This window comes from Chenopodium album, chromosome 14, assembly GCF_948465745.1.
Source record: "Chenopodium album chromosome 14, dcCheAlbu1.1, whole genome shotgun sequence".
NCBI classification, from domain to species: Eukaryota; Viridiplantae; Streptophyta; class Magnoliopsida; order Caryophyllales; family Amaranthaceae; genus Chenopodium; species Chenopodium album.
The window spans coordinates 1,075,242-1,093,611 of NC_137847.1; the positions used below are offsets into that span (position 1 = coordinate 1,075,242).

Genomic DNA, 18,370 nt, shown 5'->3' on the forward strand with positions numbered 1-18,370 from the left:
ATCACCCATACAGTCTATTAGCTATTAAGTTATGATTCCTTTAGCGTAGGTTACTTAATCATGAAAATTCAATTTATACCAATCACACAAATCCTCATTCTCATTATGTTCAATATGATCAATTACATTTAGTTCGGCTTATACTCAAATCACCTTATCTCATCTCTAAAACACAATTATCTACATCTATATTTAAGTCTTAAGTAGAGAAATTTTCTAACCTTTTTTTTTAATAGGGAATTTTTTCTAACTTTGTTTACTTTTCTTATACTGTCAACTATATACTCAACTACAAACCGGCTTCACCAAGTCTACCAATACAACAAAGTTGACAATCACTCACAAATATACGATAAATCGGTTCGTAATCATACTACCATCACAAATTCATTCTTATATATGGTTGACCAATGACCACATTGGGTTGTGGCCATCCATTATGAGTATTGCTTTGTTAGTGTTATAGGGGTTACTTGATCGGTGTTACAGGGATTACTCTCACAGTTTTTTTTTTTTTTTTATAAGTTAGAGTTAAATTTGCATATTTGCTAAGACACAACTTTGACCATCAATATTTTTAATGAGAGATTAATAAAAATTATTTAAAAAATTAATTTAAAAGTAGACATTATGACAAATCCAACAACATATTAATTATATGATCATATTTATATATTATATATTGGCAAAGTCAAACATATAAATAGTGAAAAATCTCAACTTTACCTTATATTAAAAAAAAAAAAAAACCAGAGGGAGTAGTTCGTTAGTACTCCGTATTAGATCACTGTTACTATAACCATCTCCAATGGTGAGATTAGAGGGAGTTTTATTAGGAGAGAGAGTATATTTTTTGCAATGATACCAATAAGTTGGTATTCAAAGTTGACAACTCCAAAAGAAAGTTGCTAAGGTTCATTTGACATCATTGTGGTTTTCTGTTTTTTGGTTTTTTAAAATCATATGATATATGTTATATAATGAATAAAAAATTAGTCAAACTTATTAAAATCATGATAATTCTGAAAACTGACAATAAAAAAGTGGAAACACCTTTTTCTTGTTTCCTGTTTTTGGTTTTCAAACAATGCCAAACAAACCCTAAGTTTAGATACTCAATTTTGAGTTTCATTTGACAAAAAGTGTGAAATTTGTTTTATACACCTGGGTGCATCGTACACCTATAAGTATTTTGTTCTCATATTGATGATTGTTTTTCATTTTGTTCTCATCAAATGAAGAGAAAAAATTAACCTTGAATTAATTGGGTGTACCTATACACCCGAAAGTATCATCAAATGGAGAGAAAAATAACTTATTTTGTATTTCAATATTCAACTAGGTGAAACCCCGTGCAATGCACGGATATTGACTAATTATAATGAAAATATAATTAAATATTAAAAAACTAAATCGATTGATTAGTATTAAACCGTATGAAATACAGTTCGTATTAAAAATGAAATACAGTTCGTATTAAAACAATAAAAACATGAGAGAGAAAATATTTAAAAGTGTGATAGTTATAATGTGCAAGTCGATATTTTAGGAAGTTTACTTTAGATTTTATATAAAATAAAAGTCATAATCTAAATGCAATCCTTTTTTAATGTGATAACATTTTTTTTAGAAAGTAATTTTGGTGGGAATTTTTTTAATAATACATTGACAAGTGTTTTCTTAAACTCGCTTTTAGTAGTATGTAATATGTAATGTAATGTAATTGATTGATGATTATTTTATTTTATTATTTTTTTTTTTGAGGCATTTCAATATTCAATTTTAAATCTCACAAGATGGTCTAAGGGTTATTTTCTGTTTGACGCGCCGTTGGACTATTCACTCTAGGAAAAAAAAAAAGGAAAAAAAAAAACGCAAAAAAGAAAAATTCCCCCAAAACCAAAACCCTTCCAACTGAAATAAAATTACTTGTACTACCAACAACTGAGACCGCCATTTTTGTTCTTCAATTTTTCTCTCTCCTCCAAACCTAATTCCTTCTTCTTTCGTCTTCAATGGCGGACGATCGAGGTTTCAACGTTCCGACTACGACGATGGCGTCTACTGCGGCGGCGATACCTTCCGGCGACGGAACTGTTTGGACGAACGTTTCTAATCTTCTTTCTTCAGCTTGCAATGGTTTTTTCTTCTCTTTATTCAATTAAGATCTTTGATTGTTGCATTTCTGCTTTATTTATTGATTTTCAGACCGTAATTTGATGCTAAACATTATCGAATTAATTTTATTATTATTGAAGATCTTTGATTATTTCGAATCTATTGATTATATTGTAGTTAAGCTGAAAATGTTGAATCATAGAAGTGATTATTATGTGAAATTCGTTTATTATTTGGTTTATGTTAGATTTTTTAGTGTTATGGTGAAATTAATGTTTTCTTTTATGTTAATGCTTAATTTTGTATGTGTATGGCAGAGCTTTGTGACGGCGAGCTGATACATGGTGATAATTTTAGTCTATTTGCCGCCATGTCGGCTTTAGAGGTACTACTCATACATACTTGTCTCAAGTTTGTTCTTTTATGTCGGGAACTATTGTCTTGTTTATGATATTGATCCTGAAATATTTTACAATAATACGATAATCAATTGTTTCACAAATACAAAGACATTGTATGTCAATATTATTCATTTCACAATAATACGAAGACATTGTTTGTCAATATTGTTGATTACCTATAGCCCTATAGTGATGCATCTAGGCTTTATTAGTACTTATTACCTGCATAATGCTTTCCCTTGGGGAGCTTCTTCAGACTGCATTACAAGTACAATGCTTCCATTTTTCAATATTTCAAGGGAAGCCTGCATGTAACTTTTTGAAGTTTTCTTGTTGAGCTTCTTTAACATGTGACATCGATTGTCATTGATTGAACTAGGGAATTGTAGGTTTGTGTAGATTTTATAGCAATCGATATTGTGAATTTTATCCTGAAGGAGGTCTATAGCTGATGTGCGGTTTCTTCTTCTTCTTCTTCTTTTTTTTTTTTTTTTTTTTTTTTTTTTTTTTAATGGAATCCTTTAACTGAAAAGAATACCTTTCTGTATTTCTTTTGTTAGATAATGGACCCGAAGATGGATTCGGGCATGGATAATGGCAGATATCATTCTGTTGATGAGGCCATAGAGAATGGTGCGGCTCCAGTTCCGCTAAGTTTTGATAAAACTATGGATGTTATATGCATTCTAGATATTATGGATCACCTCCTTGCTTGTGAGGTACATTTCAATGTGGCTTGGGCTTTTAGATTATGGACTAGTGCATGCTATATTTCCATCTGTTTGATACATGTCCTTGTATAATGGCAGGCTACGTGGCATAAGGGGCACTCATTGGCACAAACTGTCTTCTCTTGCATCTACCTTATGCGGCTTGATCGTACCTCAGCACATCCCCTGTTACTTTCTTTTTGTAGATTAGTTCGTGCGACATGCAACGTTGTCATATCTGTTGTTTCAGAGGCTCGCACACATGAAGTAAAGTACTAAACATCTCTTTTGCTCTATCTATTTGGATGACAACTTTTGTTGCTTATTTATGCCGTCTTTTCTCTGCTTGATTAGCATATAACTAAGTAATACTTGCTGGACTCGTTATAAGTTTACATGATTCCGACCTACTGTGCTCTGTGGTGTAGTGGTGAAAGTAATTCGGATTAAAACCAAACCAAACCGAAAACCAAACTGAATAAGTAATTCGGTTTGGATTTTTTTATAATTCAGTTTGGATCGGATTGAAAAAATAATGAATTTCGGTTTTCGGTTTGGATTCGGTTTTGAGAAGCTCGAAACCGAAAAAACCGATTCTAACCGAAATCTACATAATGTAAACTAGGCCCAAACCTTAAGCCCATAGCTAAGTCCTCCCTTATATATTAGAAGCCCTGAATTTCTAAATGCCCTTTCTCTTTCATCCGCCTTCTTTCTCCTTCCGCCTTCTTTCAACTTCATATGCCCCCCTTTTTGCTTTCTCATCTCGTCCTTACTCCTGTTTTCTCATCTGTGTTCTTTCTTGTGTCATCTCATCCTCTCTCATGGTTAAATGTTCAATCTTTTGACCTTCAATCTCTTGATCTCCTCTGCTTTTCTACAATGTAATTTGATCTATGAATTTGGTTTTCGCACCATAAATGATGTAAATGCAAGCTAGAGGTGAATGGCAACAAGGAATGTCACAAATAGTTTCTGTAATTTCATGGTTTCATTTATTTTCTTTCACTGTATATTCATATAATTTTAATTGATGTAAATTTTTTTAATTCTATTATTTTGGGTAATTTGAAGATTGATCTAAAGACTGAAATAGATCTAATTATTTTGTCATTACAATTATAAGTTTTGTTTTGAAATATCGCAGATCTAAAAAAACAAATAATAATTTCGGTGTATGGATTGGATTCGGTTTATGTATTTGAAACTCGGTTCGGTTTGGATTGGACCGAAATTCAATTCGGTGTGGAGTTGGATTGAAAAAACTAAAACTGAATTATTTCGGTTCGGTTTCGGTTTGGGACATATTCCAAACCGAATACTGAACTTTCATCCCTACTATGGTGAAGGATAAAGAGAGTATTTACTTGTTTATAGTGCTCTGTCTTCTTATTTGGCAAAATTCTCGATGAAAACCTGAAGGATTTGAAAATGCATAAATTGGAGTAATTATAACCAAGGAAGTAGTCAAATTATTGAATGCTTGAGTAAGACGGACATAACCAACCATAGTGTTTGTGATATGAGTCAGGAGAGAAATTTCAAATTAAGTTGCAGATCAAATTAATAACATTAGAGAATATTAGATCCTTATTGTTGCATTATATAAAGTATATGTATGAACCTTAAGATGACTCCGAAGGTCTATGATTTGGAATGCAGTTTCTTATAGTTAGATTTCAAACTTATGAAGTGTGTTGTGGCTAAATTACCTAACAAGCTGAGAGACTGATGCTAATTGTTTGGTACAGTGTCATGCTGAAAACTAATAGTAGTAAAAAAATGTCATGTTAATGCTAGAGTCTTTAATATTACATTGATTCATCACACTGGGGGAGCAAGGTTAGTATCCTGGATTGGGATTTACCACTTGAAATGACATAGAGATGCCAAATCTTCCCAAGACAGCAGGGAGGAGTTGCTTGCTTGCTTCTACACATAGTTGATAGAGAAATTAGGAAAATGCTTCAGGATAGCCAACTAAATATCATGCATCCTTTTTTTTTTTTTGGATATTAAAATAAATGTGGATACAGAAAATCTAGAAATCGCTGTTATTAACCTAAATTATAACCTTTACAAATGGTGACTATGAAGGATTATGTGATCTAAACAATCATATATTTGTGGATGAATGTGTTTGAAATTATGCTTTTTCTTCTTTTCATCATGTCAGAGGAGACAGACCTATGCTCCATAAAATAATTTACCATTTGGATTGCATTATATTCTGATAGGAAGAAGATCTGTTCACAATAGCTTATGGTCTCCCTTTGGGAGGAGAGAAAGGTGACACATTCTTATCTACTCTAAATGCTGTAGAAGAGACACTCTGTCGACAAATGCGTGCTTGTAAATCTCCAGCTGCCAAAAAGATGGTGGTAGAAGGTAACTGTTGGATTTTGGTTTTAGTTTAGACATATTGTGGCTGAATTGCATTAGTTCCAAGCTGCAAGTCTTTTTCAGAGTTAGCTGTGCAACTATTTTGTTGATTATTTTTTCCAAAATTTGTTTGGATTCTAAAAAGACTTGGTATATGTTTATTCAATTTGTTTGTGAATGTGACTTTGTTAATAATTGTGAAAGGTTTTCATCGTCAGTTACATTTTTTTATTTGATCTGAAGGGATAAGTTAAATTTGGTAGTATGGATTATGGAATGGATGAGTGGTTCACTTGCTTATTCTTTGCAAGCGTCTTCAGGCAAAAGCTATGCATGTTGCTTGCTGCTCTTACTGCAGTCTATGTCAATTGTTAAATGTCGTTATGAGTAGTTTGGTTTATTGCTGACCTGCTCAGGTTCTTGGACTGCAGATCAAGAGCCATTGCAAACCAATCCAGATCTAGAGGAGGGTTTTTGCCGAGCTCTGTTGTGCCGTTTACGATTTCGTAAGGTCTTAACCTATATACTCTTGCTACGTTTATTGGTTCCCCTAAAGGCCCTAATTGTCAATCTTACATCAGATCATCAGGATGCATTGTGTGAGTAGTTATATCGTGCTTCTGTTATTGTGAGATTTGCGACAAGGGAGACTTAAGTGTTGTGCTATTTTGGATTTGTTTTTTGCGCTGCCACTTAGCTTGTATACAGTAGAACTCCATGACTTTGGATGTTTTGCGCTATTTTCCCTCTATGTATATATTGAGAGGACAATCATTCCTATTGATGACCACTCTATTTCATGTCTAGTTATTTAAAGAAGACATCAAGTTCTGCAATATTTTTTGGAATCCATGCTCTAGTAATCTGTTGAAATGTGCTAATGCATGTATAAATTTTGCATTGAGTGTGTCATACCCAATAAGAATTCACTAGCATAGTCACTATATTGCATTTTTCAAGGAAATAAAGCTTTTTTTGGTTAAGAGTTCTTTGGCCTTTAGTAAGATTTGGCCTCTAAATTTTGTTCAATATGATGGCTGCATTAGTTAATCAGACCTATAGTGTAATGAGACTTCATTTTTCATTTTGTGTTGCAGCACTACTACCACCTTCTTATGTGCATGAAGAAACCCCAAGGCAGAGGCTTTGAGTTGGCAAGGAAACATATTTCATCTTGCTTATTAGAGCTGCAACAAATGCAAAAATCAGCTGAGTTTCTGAGGTCTATAGGATGCTTGACAAGAAAAGATACAGTTCCAATGGAAACCACTGCTTCTGGCCGTCATCCTGTTGGCTTCGATGCTAATTTAAACATTAGATCATCAGCTCCTGCTCCTCCTCGTGCAATCAAAACTTTAAGCTGGGATATGGTGAGGAATACTGAAAATGTCCTACTCCGTACTTCGTATTATTCTTCTTCTCTTCTGATGTTTATAGCCTACCAAATTGTTTCTCTCTGCCCAGGCTTTGGAATATTTTAAAAAGCTTCTCCATGATTTGGATGTTATATGTTCGTTCTCATTGGATCCATTGCTAGAAAATGTATTGCAGTTTATTGTTGAATTCCAAAAACTGCAACCAGATCTTGTTGCCAGAGCTCACCTCCATGTGAGTTCAATGTTCACCCTTTTTGCACTGTAATATTTTTCTTCTAATTTTTTCAAACTTGTTAGTTTATTGTCTTTTTTCTAACAATGATGTTTCCAACTGCTAGCTCTACATTCTCTTTGATACTTTTTTGGTTCAACTATATCAATATCAATCTTTTGTCAAGTCTGTGAAACCTGTTAGCTGCCTTGAATTATTGGATTCTCTTAGGGAGTATTTCTCAACACAATAGATAGTTCTACTGCTTTGTCATTTGAGAAGATTTCATCAATATGCCAAGTCAAATGAAGCATCAGCGGACTGTATATGAACCTGAAATAATATAATGATGGATTTTGCAAATACTAACTCTAAAATGAAAACTCCTGAATCATAAACATTTTAAAAAAGGAATTGTAAATTTGTAATGTGTTTGCTATCTCATCTAACCATCTTTTTGATCATTGGGTTTCAATCTGTCTGATCCACTGACCTGAATCATGTTGGCCATTAAATTCTTGTTGATATCATTGCTTTTCTATGAATTTGAACATGTAATCTTGAGGCAGCAGTATGTTAGATGGATAAGTTAACATGTTCTCACTGGTATTATTCTCTACTTTTACTCTCAGATACTATCTGTGTGGATTCATATAATGCATTCCTGGCCAGTTGAGAGGACAGTTGTGTCATAAGTACGTGGGCACCCTTCATGCCATGAATGCTTTTGTTGTTGGCAGCAATGAATCTGTAGAATCTTAGTTAATCTGACCTAATAGTTGATTGATAACTTTGCAACTAAAACTTCTATATATTTGTCCCTGTATCATAATAATATCAATTGGGCAAGCAGCTTGTTTATATTGAATTCCAGTTCTGTTGATTATTGTCACCAACCCTGATTTTCTCTGTAGGCACTGTCAAACCCACAAATTTACTATCCGGCAATTACCGTATGATGGCTATCATCAACTTCTACTATGTTTTTTCCTACCTTCTTTGTCTGCAAAATGCTGATTTATGTGATAGGGAAATGTGTGTTATCTTTGTTATTAGCAAAGCAAAATATACGTAGTTTTAATTCGGAATAGCCCCCTGCTAGGACACCTCTACCTGTCCTTTCATAAGGTAGATCAGGGCTGACTTGGCCACCCAAACTTCAAGCTAGGAAGGATGGAGGCATGAATAATGGTTAAATATTTGAATTGTTGTGAAGCCACTGTCAGAATTTGGTGATCAAGACAGTGCTTCTAACTTATCGGGTGGAACTTTTTTATGAACATTAATTTGTATTCTTCCCACTGAGGGTTTTAGTGTCCCTATTTCAGCTTTTTGATGTAATTTATCGGCTCTTTTGTATAGATAGATGTGATCACCCTATGAATCTGTCCCTATTTTAGCATCACTTTGAATCTGTCCAGGAATGGAAATTTTGGCTTATATACTGTGGTTACAAGGGTTAGGACATTAAGGGGAGTTTGCCAAAAAAAATTATGATAGAAGTGAGTAGAAAAAAAAGGACCTAAAAAACACAGGGGATAAAAGCTTGTTTCCTATTGGGAGTTTTATTACCTACTGTTTAAAATCTCAATATCAATTCTATTTGAAATCTAGAGATTTATTTTGATGAGTATTAGTGGTTTCTTTTATGTTAAAAAAATGTTACAATTACATACAAAACCTTAAAAGTGTATGCAACATACCTTGTTCCAATGACAAATCCAAAATAATGTTATGCTAAGTGGCAACATCTCACATGTACTCCAAAAATGATATATAAGTGTACAACTTAGTAAGTTGCTTGTCTAATATGTTCCCCATAATTAACAAGTACAACCTTATAACCGTGCCCAAATCCGCTCCATCACACAGGTACACTTTGGATACAAAAGTAGTACACATACAATTTGATCATGTTAGTGATTATCTTCTTTATCCGCCTTTTATAGTATACGTTTGGGAGATTAAGAAATGAACTGTACATGAAAATTTTAGAAATGGAAGTTAGAGAAAATAGTTTGATTGATCCGAAATAGGGAGAACAAAGAAGGACAAAATCATAAATAAGGGGGAAATTTTTTTTTAGCCAGTTTATTTTCTCTATATTGGTAGTTAGGAAAACTATATATGTGTATATATTTTATTCACAATATTTACTCCGTATAAGGATAAAGAAGGGTAGAATCACATATGAAGAGAAGCACTAATTAAATGAAAAAAGATTTAGGGACAAAAATTAGTTAGAATATCCAGGTAATTAAGGATTAATATGATTAAAATATGTGACAAAGTAACAGTTCTTGCTATGGCATTAAATCTTCTTCCAATAATGTTGTTGATTATTTAGTAATTATTCTCCCAAATTTGTAGTATTATTTTTGTTGAAAATTTAACACAATAACAATATTAGGCTGTTATGAATCTTATTTATATTCCTATACAACTTTATTTGACTTGTATTTACGTATTGGTATACCATATAATCTTAAAAAAAAATTTCTAAATATTCTGCCCTAAATTACCAATAGCTTGTATAAAAAAAAATTTAGAAACAATATTTCACATTAAAAGTATGCTTTTTTCAATGATTAAATAGCATCTACTATTATTTTTTTTCTTTACTATTTTCTACATAGGAAACAAAGCATATTAAATAGCATAGTGTTGTTCTTAATAAGATTATTATTGATGAAGCTATATTATTGTACAAGTAAATATATTTTGGCATGAACAAATGTTTTCCCTAGACATAAGCGTAACATACCCAAAAAAAAAAAAAAAAAAACGAGGTCATATATATTGTTCAAGATATAATACAACTCGTAACTATTAAATAAAAAATGTCAAAGACATTATATGAATTAAAGACGTCCAAGAAATTACTGGAAATTCTTTGTTAAGGAATGAGAAAATGTGTGGAAAAACCATCTTGTGTTTTAGTATAGTTATATTACATAGATAGTTTGATAGATGTAAATAAATTTTGACTTGGTCAAATATTTTGTCAAATTATCATAACTTACTGTTACTGATATAATAAGATTTCAAAGATATTATTGAAGATATATATCAATTTATGAATAAATAATGTCAAAGGCATAATAGGAATTACTCCTTAAAAGATCTCAAAGATATAACTGGAACCATTTTATTTATGAGTGGGAAAATGGGCAGGAAAAGTTATAAGAGTGTGTGTCGTGTGAGGCTCTTCTGTTTTAGTATTGTTATAGAAGATTTTTAGAATTATTACTTGGAATACTAAAAAGTTTACAATTAACCATTTACTGCTGAAATTACCTGCTCTTCAAATAGTGGAAAGTATACATTCCTACATAAACTTCTTGATCTCTATTATTCTCATAAGGAATGCCATTGTTTCATTTGATTGTAAGCTTCTTTCTTCTAAACTTTGGACCAAGTGGCTCACTGGTTGTTTCTAGATTAGGAGAGTGTTTTCGAAAAACTAAACCAAACAAGTTGCTTAGTGAATAATCCATAGCTTGCCATAATCTTCAATGTTTCCTTTTTTTTTTCCCTGACATTTCCAGAAAGACTCCATCTCCACTGCCTGCATTCAGCAACATATCACATCCAGATGATCAGTGTGGACTGCACATAAATAATCTGTATTTGTTTAGGAATGGGCTAACCCTTTTTTGTATAAAGTTTTCCATAAATTTGAATTAACAACGTAGTGAAATAATATCACTCAATTACGGCAGCACTGCAGCCACCTTCTCCCCTCATATGACTTTGCTTTTACTCTGCTAAGTCATAACAAAACAGAATTACCACCAAATTCTGCATTGGCAGCAAGAATAACCTTCCCGGGGTTTCTTGAAGCTTTCTTTGAACAATTGTTCTGTCATATATCTCTATCATGTTTTCTGCTGAGAATCAAAGATATGTAAAATGCTGTAACTTGGTTCTATTGTGCTAGGTTTCAGTACAAACACTACCTGAAGTTGTTAAGTGAAATATATATGCCCATGCCACAACCATCTTCTCATTACTAAGAAGATTTATATGCGTACAGCCAAATCTAAACTCATGCATGCGCACAACAAAAAAAAAAAAAAAAAAAAAAAAAAAAGACAAGTGTTATCTAGTATCTACAAACATTCTGAGTGTTTGGAAGTGTGAGCGCTTAAAAGAATCTATCTGATAAAAAATTATACTTGGTTATTTCTGCTTTACTGAGAATTCAGGGAATTTATGAGAATCTATGTATTTTATTGGGGTGAAGGGTGTGAGACCAGATGAACCTGTGAACATCTTTTTCTTTTTCTATTATCTTATATGACTTGTCTGCAGGTTCTCTTGATTCAAGGTGGGAAATTATATGGGCGGGATCCTGTCTTTTTTGTCATGTGTAAAGCTTCAGCTTTACCTGAATCTATGAAGGACCTTAATATCCAAAAGAATGAAGCTGTTGTACAATTAGGACAGGTCTGTATTCACCACACTGATCTCATTAGGTTCTTAATTTGAAAAGGTTTTTTCTTAAAAAAAATTCAAACATTCTGCTGCCATGTGGAAATTTTACCTTTTTATTTTTTATTTTTTTTTACATATAAGCTTCTAATCATATCATTTCCTTGATCACTTACTTTGTGTAACCAAAGCTCTATGTTTAATTTATGCAGTGTTTAATCAATTTGCTCAAAATCCTTTGCACAAATGTTGCATGGCAAAGGCGTAAACTTGGGAAAGTTTTACAAGATTGGCGTGTAATATATGTACAGGTCTGTAATGTTTTTACTTTTGTAATTGTTCTATTAGTCACTTATGCAAACACAAAGAGCAAAACTTTGTCAGTTGGATGACTTGGATCCCTGAGTTGTGAATGTAAATCAGAAGAATCATAGTCACTTGTTAACAGCAGCATCGACATTGACCTTTTTTTCACGCTTATCCTAATAGAATAGCAAACCTTTCTACTGAAGTACTTGTTCCCTCCCTTATCCCCCACCCCTTCAAAAAAAAAAAAAAAAAAAAAAAAAAGAGAAAAACAAAAAAAGATGGCAAATTAGTATTTTCTGAAGCAGTTGAACCAGAGAGGTGATACTTTCCATGTTCCATGTGGATTTACGTTTGGAACTTGAACTTCCATGGAATCAAAGGAACCAGAAAGTGTATTTCTCTTCCCTGTCCTTAGAACTTTATTTTTCAATGGTTTATCATACCCAGAAAACCAAGAATTGAGAGTTTCCTCGTCCAGTCTACCTGATTCTGACTAGAAATGTCAGTCATTCCCAGGAATAAGTTTGGCTGATGTACCATGTGTAAATTTCAATGGTTTATCACACCCAGAAAACCAAGAATTGAGAGTTTCCTTGTCCAGTCTACATGATTCTGACTAGAATTGTCCGTCATTTCCAGGAATAAGTTTGGCTGATGTACCATGTGTAAAATCCAAAATCTTTGGGCAAGTATGCCAGTTAATCATCAGCCACATCTATTTCTTGGGCATGAATGTAGGATGTAAAGTTTTGTTATTTTATCTATAATTTCTTCATGTTATCTCAAGGTGCATCTGTGAAAAAACATGTAGACCATCCTATCCCCTATAAAAAAAAAATAAAAAATGTTAACTTAAAGAGCAAGCATGTGTTCAAGTTTCCCCAGATTAAGCTCATATTTAACAATGTTCCTGTTAAATGACATTGGTGATGCTGTTATTCTAATAATCTGTATTTCTCTGTTTATTCTTTTACCCTAATCGAAAATTGGCAGCAGTTACATTTTGCCAAGAAATGTGAGTTGCTTGCCACCTGTCTTCTTAAGTCTTTTTGTCTATAGTTCTGACTTCTGAGTCTTCTGAGTGTTTCTCAGCATGTTTGGATTATTGTGTGAAGCATGCTTCCCTTTGAGCTGTCCAAATAATCTTGAACTTCATTTGAAAACCTGAAGTTTTTATTTTTCAGCTGGAAATTGCTTTCAGGGAGGAGTTTGGAGAATTTTCTGGCATATCTGATGAGGTATATCTATTGATTTGATTCCAGTAATTTGATACAAGTCGGAAATTAAGAAAAGAAAAGAAAACTCACTTACTTTTTTAAAACTTGGATTTTGTGAACCAATAGAACCCACCTTTTTTTGTGGCACATCTTGGTAAATTTTGTACTTGTAGCGGCATAGGAAACCTAAAGGAGTTTGTCTCATTTCCAAAGTTTAAAGCTGTGGAATAAAAAAATAAACAAATGAGTTGGTGTTTCTGGTTGATTTGTCCTTGTAGAGATTGATATCCTTTTAGTTGGTTTGCAGAATGTATGCATGAAACTGGCTAGGCACATACTTATATGGGTTGAAGAGCAAACATATTGGATTGCTTTGCGTTTTCTTTCTTTGGGCTTTGAATTGGAGCTTTACTCCTCAAATGAGTATTGCATGGTATACTGGTACCTTTATGTCATACTGGTTAAGCTTGCAGAGAAAACACATTTGAAGCAGCTTTCTGCTGCTGACTCAGGTGAGCTTACTCCTTAAATGCGGATTTGCGTCAATTGGTGGTATGTTGTACCTTTGGTTGCTTAAGGCTTTATGCTAAAGCGTGCCCAAAAAAACTATATTATGGTTTTATAAAAGAATTAATGTTACAAACCGATTCTTTGTTTAATAAAGATGAAGACCCTGACTAAAAGGAGAAAACATGTACTCTTGTCTTGTTGGCAATCTGTAACAGTTAAGGGTTCACCAAGAGTCCGAGATGATCTAAATGTAGGGCCTAAAAGATTACTTCATTCACCTGTTCCAGAATTTCAAAACTTGTAATGTTTTACTATCAAATTGCCTAGTGTCGGTCTGTTAATTAGTCATGTTATTTAAGAATTTTGCCGTTTGGTGGTTGTCAAGATATTCCCTTTAATAAAATTGCACATGTTGAGGCTATGGGTAGAAATTTAAAATTTATGCATTACACAATATTTCATCTTGAGAAATTTGAATCCCATTTGACTTCTTTCCTTCTTTTTTTCTCTTTTTCTCTTTTTATTTTTTTTATTTTTTTTCAACCTTTTTATATTATTCATAATTACATCCAATGTAAATGAAGTCTTATTATTTAAAACTTAAAGTACTAATCACTTTCAACCAAGCAATATCGGCCTTTTGTGCACATTCCCATTGCAGTTGACATTTGTATCCTAATTTAGCAGCTAAACGAAAAGGGAAGAAGAAAAGAGATTCGGTGATGGATACAAAGGATTACCGCATCCCACCAGCTGTTATGTTGCTTCAATGTTATATTTGTCTTGCTGAGGGACTTGCAATGGTAAGTTAGCTAGTTTGGCTTGAAAATTCGAAATGTAAGATGTTAATAAGTGCATGTTTTATAGGGCCATGAAATGGTAAGTTAGCTAGTGTGGCTTGAAAATTCGAAATGTAAGATGGTAATAAGTGCATGTTTAGCTTGTGCCATAAATTTTACTGTTTTGCAGTGTTTATGCTAACTGTAATGAGGTTTTGCAGATGCTTGCTGCTATGAGAAATGAACTAAAACTCTTCCAGCATGTGGGCCCTTTTAATACTGAATATGAGGTGATTATTTATGTTGTCATTTGTTAAATTTTATACTTTTTATCTTTCAGTCATTCTTATATCAACAGTTCAATCACTCCAATGAACTAAATCGCGTCTGATTAACTTATCAATATGCATTCTGGAGTGTTTTGTTTTCTGTTTTTTCCATTCAAAAAACTCTTTGCTAAAAAAAAGGAAATAGTAATACTGATTAACTTCTGGTGTACAACTGTGTAGAGATTTGTTCAACACTTCGAGCATTTACAGAAAGCTTGTCTGCCAGATCACATTTCCTACCATTCATATAAGGATTATACAGCCCAAGCTCGACTTTCTGTGAGTATAACCTAGAGATTCTCAGATACTGTTGGTATGACTTGTCTCAGTAGTCAGTGATGTGCATATACTTCTACACCTAGATTACATCAATTAACATCACTTTATTTGTAGACACTAGTTATGTATAATCACTTCAAGGATGCTCAGAAGATCGTAAAGGAATTGAAGAAGAGTTTCGCAAATGACCCCGATAAGATGGCTGAACTCCGATCCATTGAGCAGGTTGCAGAGCGAAACAACATTGCTCTAAATGTGATTAACCGTGTTGGAGCTCTTGATGCTACTCTTAAAATCTCGTTGGAGTTCACATATCATCCCATTTTTGCCGTAGCAGTTGTTAAAAGATCATGAGGCTGCTTGTGTCAGTGTAATGCTGAGAACTTATTATTTTTTTAATTATTTTCTGTAACATTATTTTTCTGTTACTTTTTCCAAAAAAAAAAAAAAAAAAAAAAAAAAAAAAAAAAAACATAAATTTGTGCTTATTATTTGATCATTTGACTAGAACTAGCTGTAAAAGTAATATATTGTGGTACTTGTAAATCTTGATTATAATATTGAGTGAAACTTATGTGCATAGTATTGTCATTGTCTTCGAAAGATTTTGATTCAAAAGTCTAATACTGTAATAATAACTTTGTCATTTTTACTCAATTATGAATATTATGACCTTCCAGAAGTGGTATTATTTGTTCAATATTCGACTAGAGGAAGTCCCAGTTAATTACTTGGATTTTCATAATTATTGCCTAGGTTGATAGATGCTTGAAGAGTACTCGTACAAAATTTTGATAAGAAGAAATTCATAGAAAACATGTTGAATTGATATAATAGACCTAGTAGTATTTTTTATTTTTATTTTTATTTTTTGACAAAAAGAACTATCCCTACCTTATAAAAAGTAGGAGATTGCTCTTATAAATAGTGCACAGACTATTATACCTCTCAAAATATTTATTTACCTTCTTATCCCCATGTGTAATTAATTTTGCAATTTTATCAATTGATCAGAAATTAAAAGGAGGATTGGAATAATAAAGTTTAGAATATTCTATATTAATGGGGGTTATGGTTGAATTACATAACATTAATCACTAGACAATGAAATGTTGTTTCTTTATGTGGGCGTTATTTTAAAGTAGATCAACTAAAATTTAGAACATTGCACAACATTCAACACATTTATCGTTTATATGCAAATAACTTTGATAAAATATTATACACAACCAGGTATAAGACATAAAGAACATTGATAATAATTCTTCTCAAAGGGCTAACTATACCGCACGCAGTGGAATCACTAGTATAAATAAAAGCAGAATTACACCTTAAAAGAGCTAATCAACTTGCTACTAACCATTACGGGAAGAACAAAGAATGCAAAATACTTTAAAAGACGTGCAGCATAGCAATAGCTGCGGGGCCTGGAGGATCGTACCACATCCACATTGTAGACCAAGAGAAGCCAAATGAACCAGAAGAGTCAAGATGGACCAAGAGCACATGTTATAATCATTTAAAAAACCCGAAACTAGCACAAACACCGAAGGAAACTCATGATGGAAGTTGTTGGAAGACGGAAAAACCAGAAATTGAATGCACCATGTTGCTGAAAAACGAACCTTTGACATCATTCCACTCCTAGGGGTTGAAAAGTATAGCTGCATCCTAGGAGTCTAGGAACATAACCAACAAAATCGTATGCTTTAACAACTCTCTACAGTGAGAAACCGTGCATTCCAATGCAGGTTCTCTTCTTGCAGTTCTACCAACAGAGAATGCAAGAAAATGGAGGATTTTGCTTCCCCCAAACATTAAAAGATGGGGAGCCTCATTCAAAATTTTGATTAAACAGCGATGACTAATTTTGTCATCACCAAGACTAACAAATGGATGATAGCAATTGTATGAATGCCCATATCATCCCATAACAAAGCAACAAGAACAGCATACCAAACTCGACCCTCAAAACCAACCTTACAACCCTTAAAACCGACCAACAAGGCTCCAAAGACAATGACAACACTTCGTTAACTTCCAAACTAGAACAACTCTATGGAACTCTAACTCATTATCAAAAAGAGAAAGAGAACTATTCAAAAACAAAACCAAATCAACAAAACAAGAAACTTATACAAGAACAACATGACTAAACTAAGGCTAACCAAGAACAACAACTAAAAGATATCAAGCACGCAAACATACGCGAGACAACAGGAGAAGGGAGCGAGAACCCGAAAAGAGAACCTCACCTGCGGAATCCAAACCACCACCAAGAATAGACGTCAAGGGCAACACAATAAGAACCTCTCACCGAACCTAACTTTGGAAACGAGAGGAAACCATAACCTTAACTTCACCTTTATCGTCGGGAAGTTAATTAACGAAATTCCTTTCGACGGCGGCGTTAAGAGTAGCCTTTGATGCTTGATTCATTGAGCCGCAAACAACTGACGATACACTGAAATTGAAACCACCAAAGAGGATGAAGAAAATTGGTTCTGAAAATTACCCTGTTTTCTTCACCTAGCGACCAACAAAACGAAAATTAAACATAAAAAAAGGAAACCAGCAGAAGGACTGGGCTCACCGACGATAGCTAATTGAAGCGCACCAGTTGCTGGCGAGCAGGGGCTGAAAAGGAGGAAAATGGTGGAGGATAAGGATGGGATTAGAGAGAGAAAGGAAGCTGAGAGCGTTCTCTAATAGTCTAATTTGACTGACCTAGTAGTACTTGGTCAAAATGTTAGGATCATTTCACGACCATGGTTAAGTTAGGATCTAGAGCCGATTTACAAATTCAAAGGATCATATAAAAACACATTATCGGAAAATATTAATTTTTTACATTTTTCAATAATTTTCGAAGAAGCGTTAAATATATGGAGGGTGTTTAGGGAATTATTGTTCTACAATTTATTGAAACGTATGATCTACATGCCACTGAATATGAGTATTTTTAATTTATCTCTCAAGAACAAAACTTAAATAAGAATAAATTTTGAATATCGATACTCGTATTAATTAATAATTATATAATCTTATTAGTATATGGATCTGACGGTTGACATTACGCGCAAGATTAACTTTTCCTAATTTCCTCCTATTTTTTAGAGTTTCTATTTTGGTGTATGTTGTGTGCTTTAATTGGCTGTTCGCATCATAATTAATTAATTAATTGATTATGATATTTTTTACGATAAAAAAATAAGGAATTTTTTATTATATTTTCCTAAGTCGAACTTGAAACCTAATACGAAGCAACCATTTATCCAACGAGCTAAGCTGATTTTCCTAACTCATTTAAGCAAA

General features: G+C 33.1%; 1 protein-coding gene across 3 annotated transcripts; it reads left to right on the forward strand.

Annotated features, from left to right (window-relative positions):
• The first annotated feature begins 1,891 nt into the window (after positions 1-1,891).
• On the forward strand, positions 1,892-15,635 carry LOC145579772 (uncharacterized). 3 transcript variants are annotated; one of them, XM_081637016.1, is made up of 16 exons: positions 1,892-2,139; positions 2,436-2,503; positions 3,080-3,238; positions 3,329-3,496; positions 5,467-5,617; positions 6,043-6,122; positions 6,709-6,981; positions 7,076-7,219; positions 11,513-11,647; positions 11,845-11,943; positions 13,126-13,179; positions 13,466-13,670; positions 14,353-14,471; positions 14,669-14,737; positions 14,957-15,089; positions 15,170-15,269. In XM_081637016.1, exons 1-15 carry the CDS (start codon positions 2,016-2,018, stop codon positions 15,068-15,070), a joined length of 1,962 nt encoding a protein of 653 aa, XP_081493142.1. In that variant the 5' UTR covers positions 1,892-2,015; the 3' UTR covers positions 15,071-15,089; positions 15,170-15,269. The 3 variants fall into 3 exon arrangements, with proteins under 3 accessions (XP_081493142.1, XP_081493140.1, XP_081493141.1); XM_081637014.1 differs by having other exon boundaries at positions 1,893-2,139; positions 14,957-15,055; positions 15,170-15,635; XM_081637015.1 differs by having other exon boundaries at positions 1,893-2,139; positions 14,356-14,471; positions 14,957-15,055; positions 15,170-15,635.
• Positions 15,636-18,370: the final 2,735 nt, after the last annotated feature.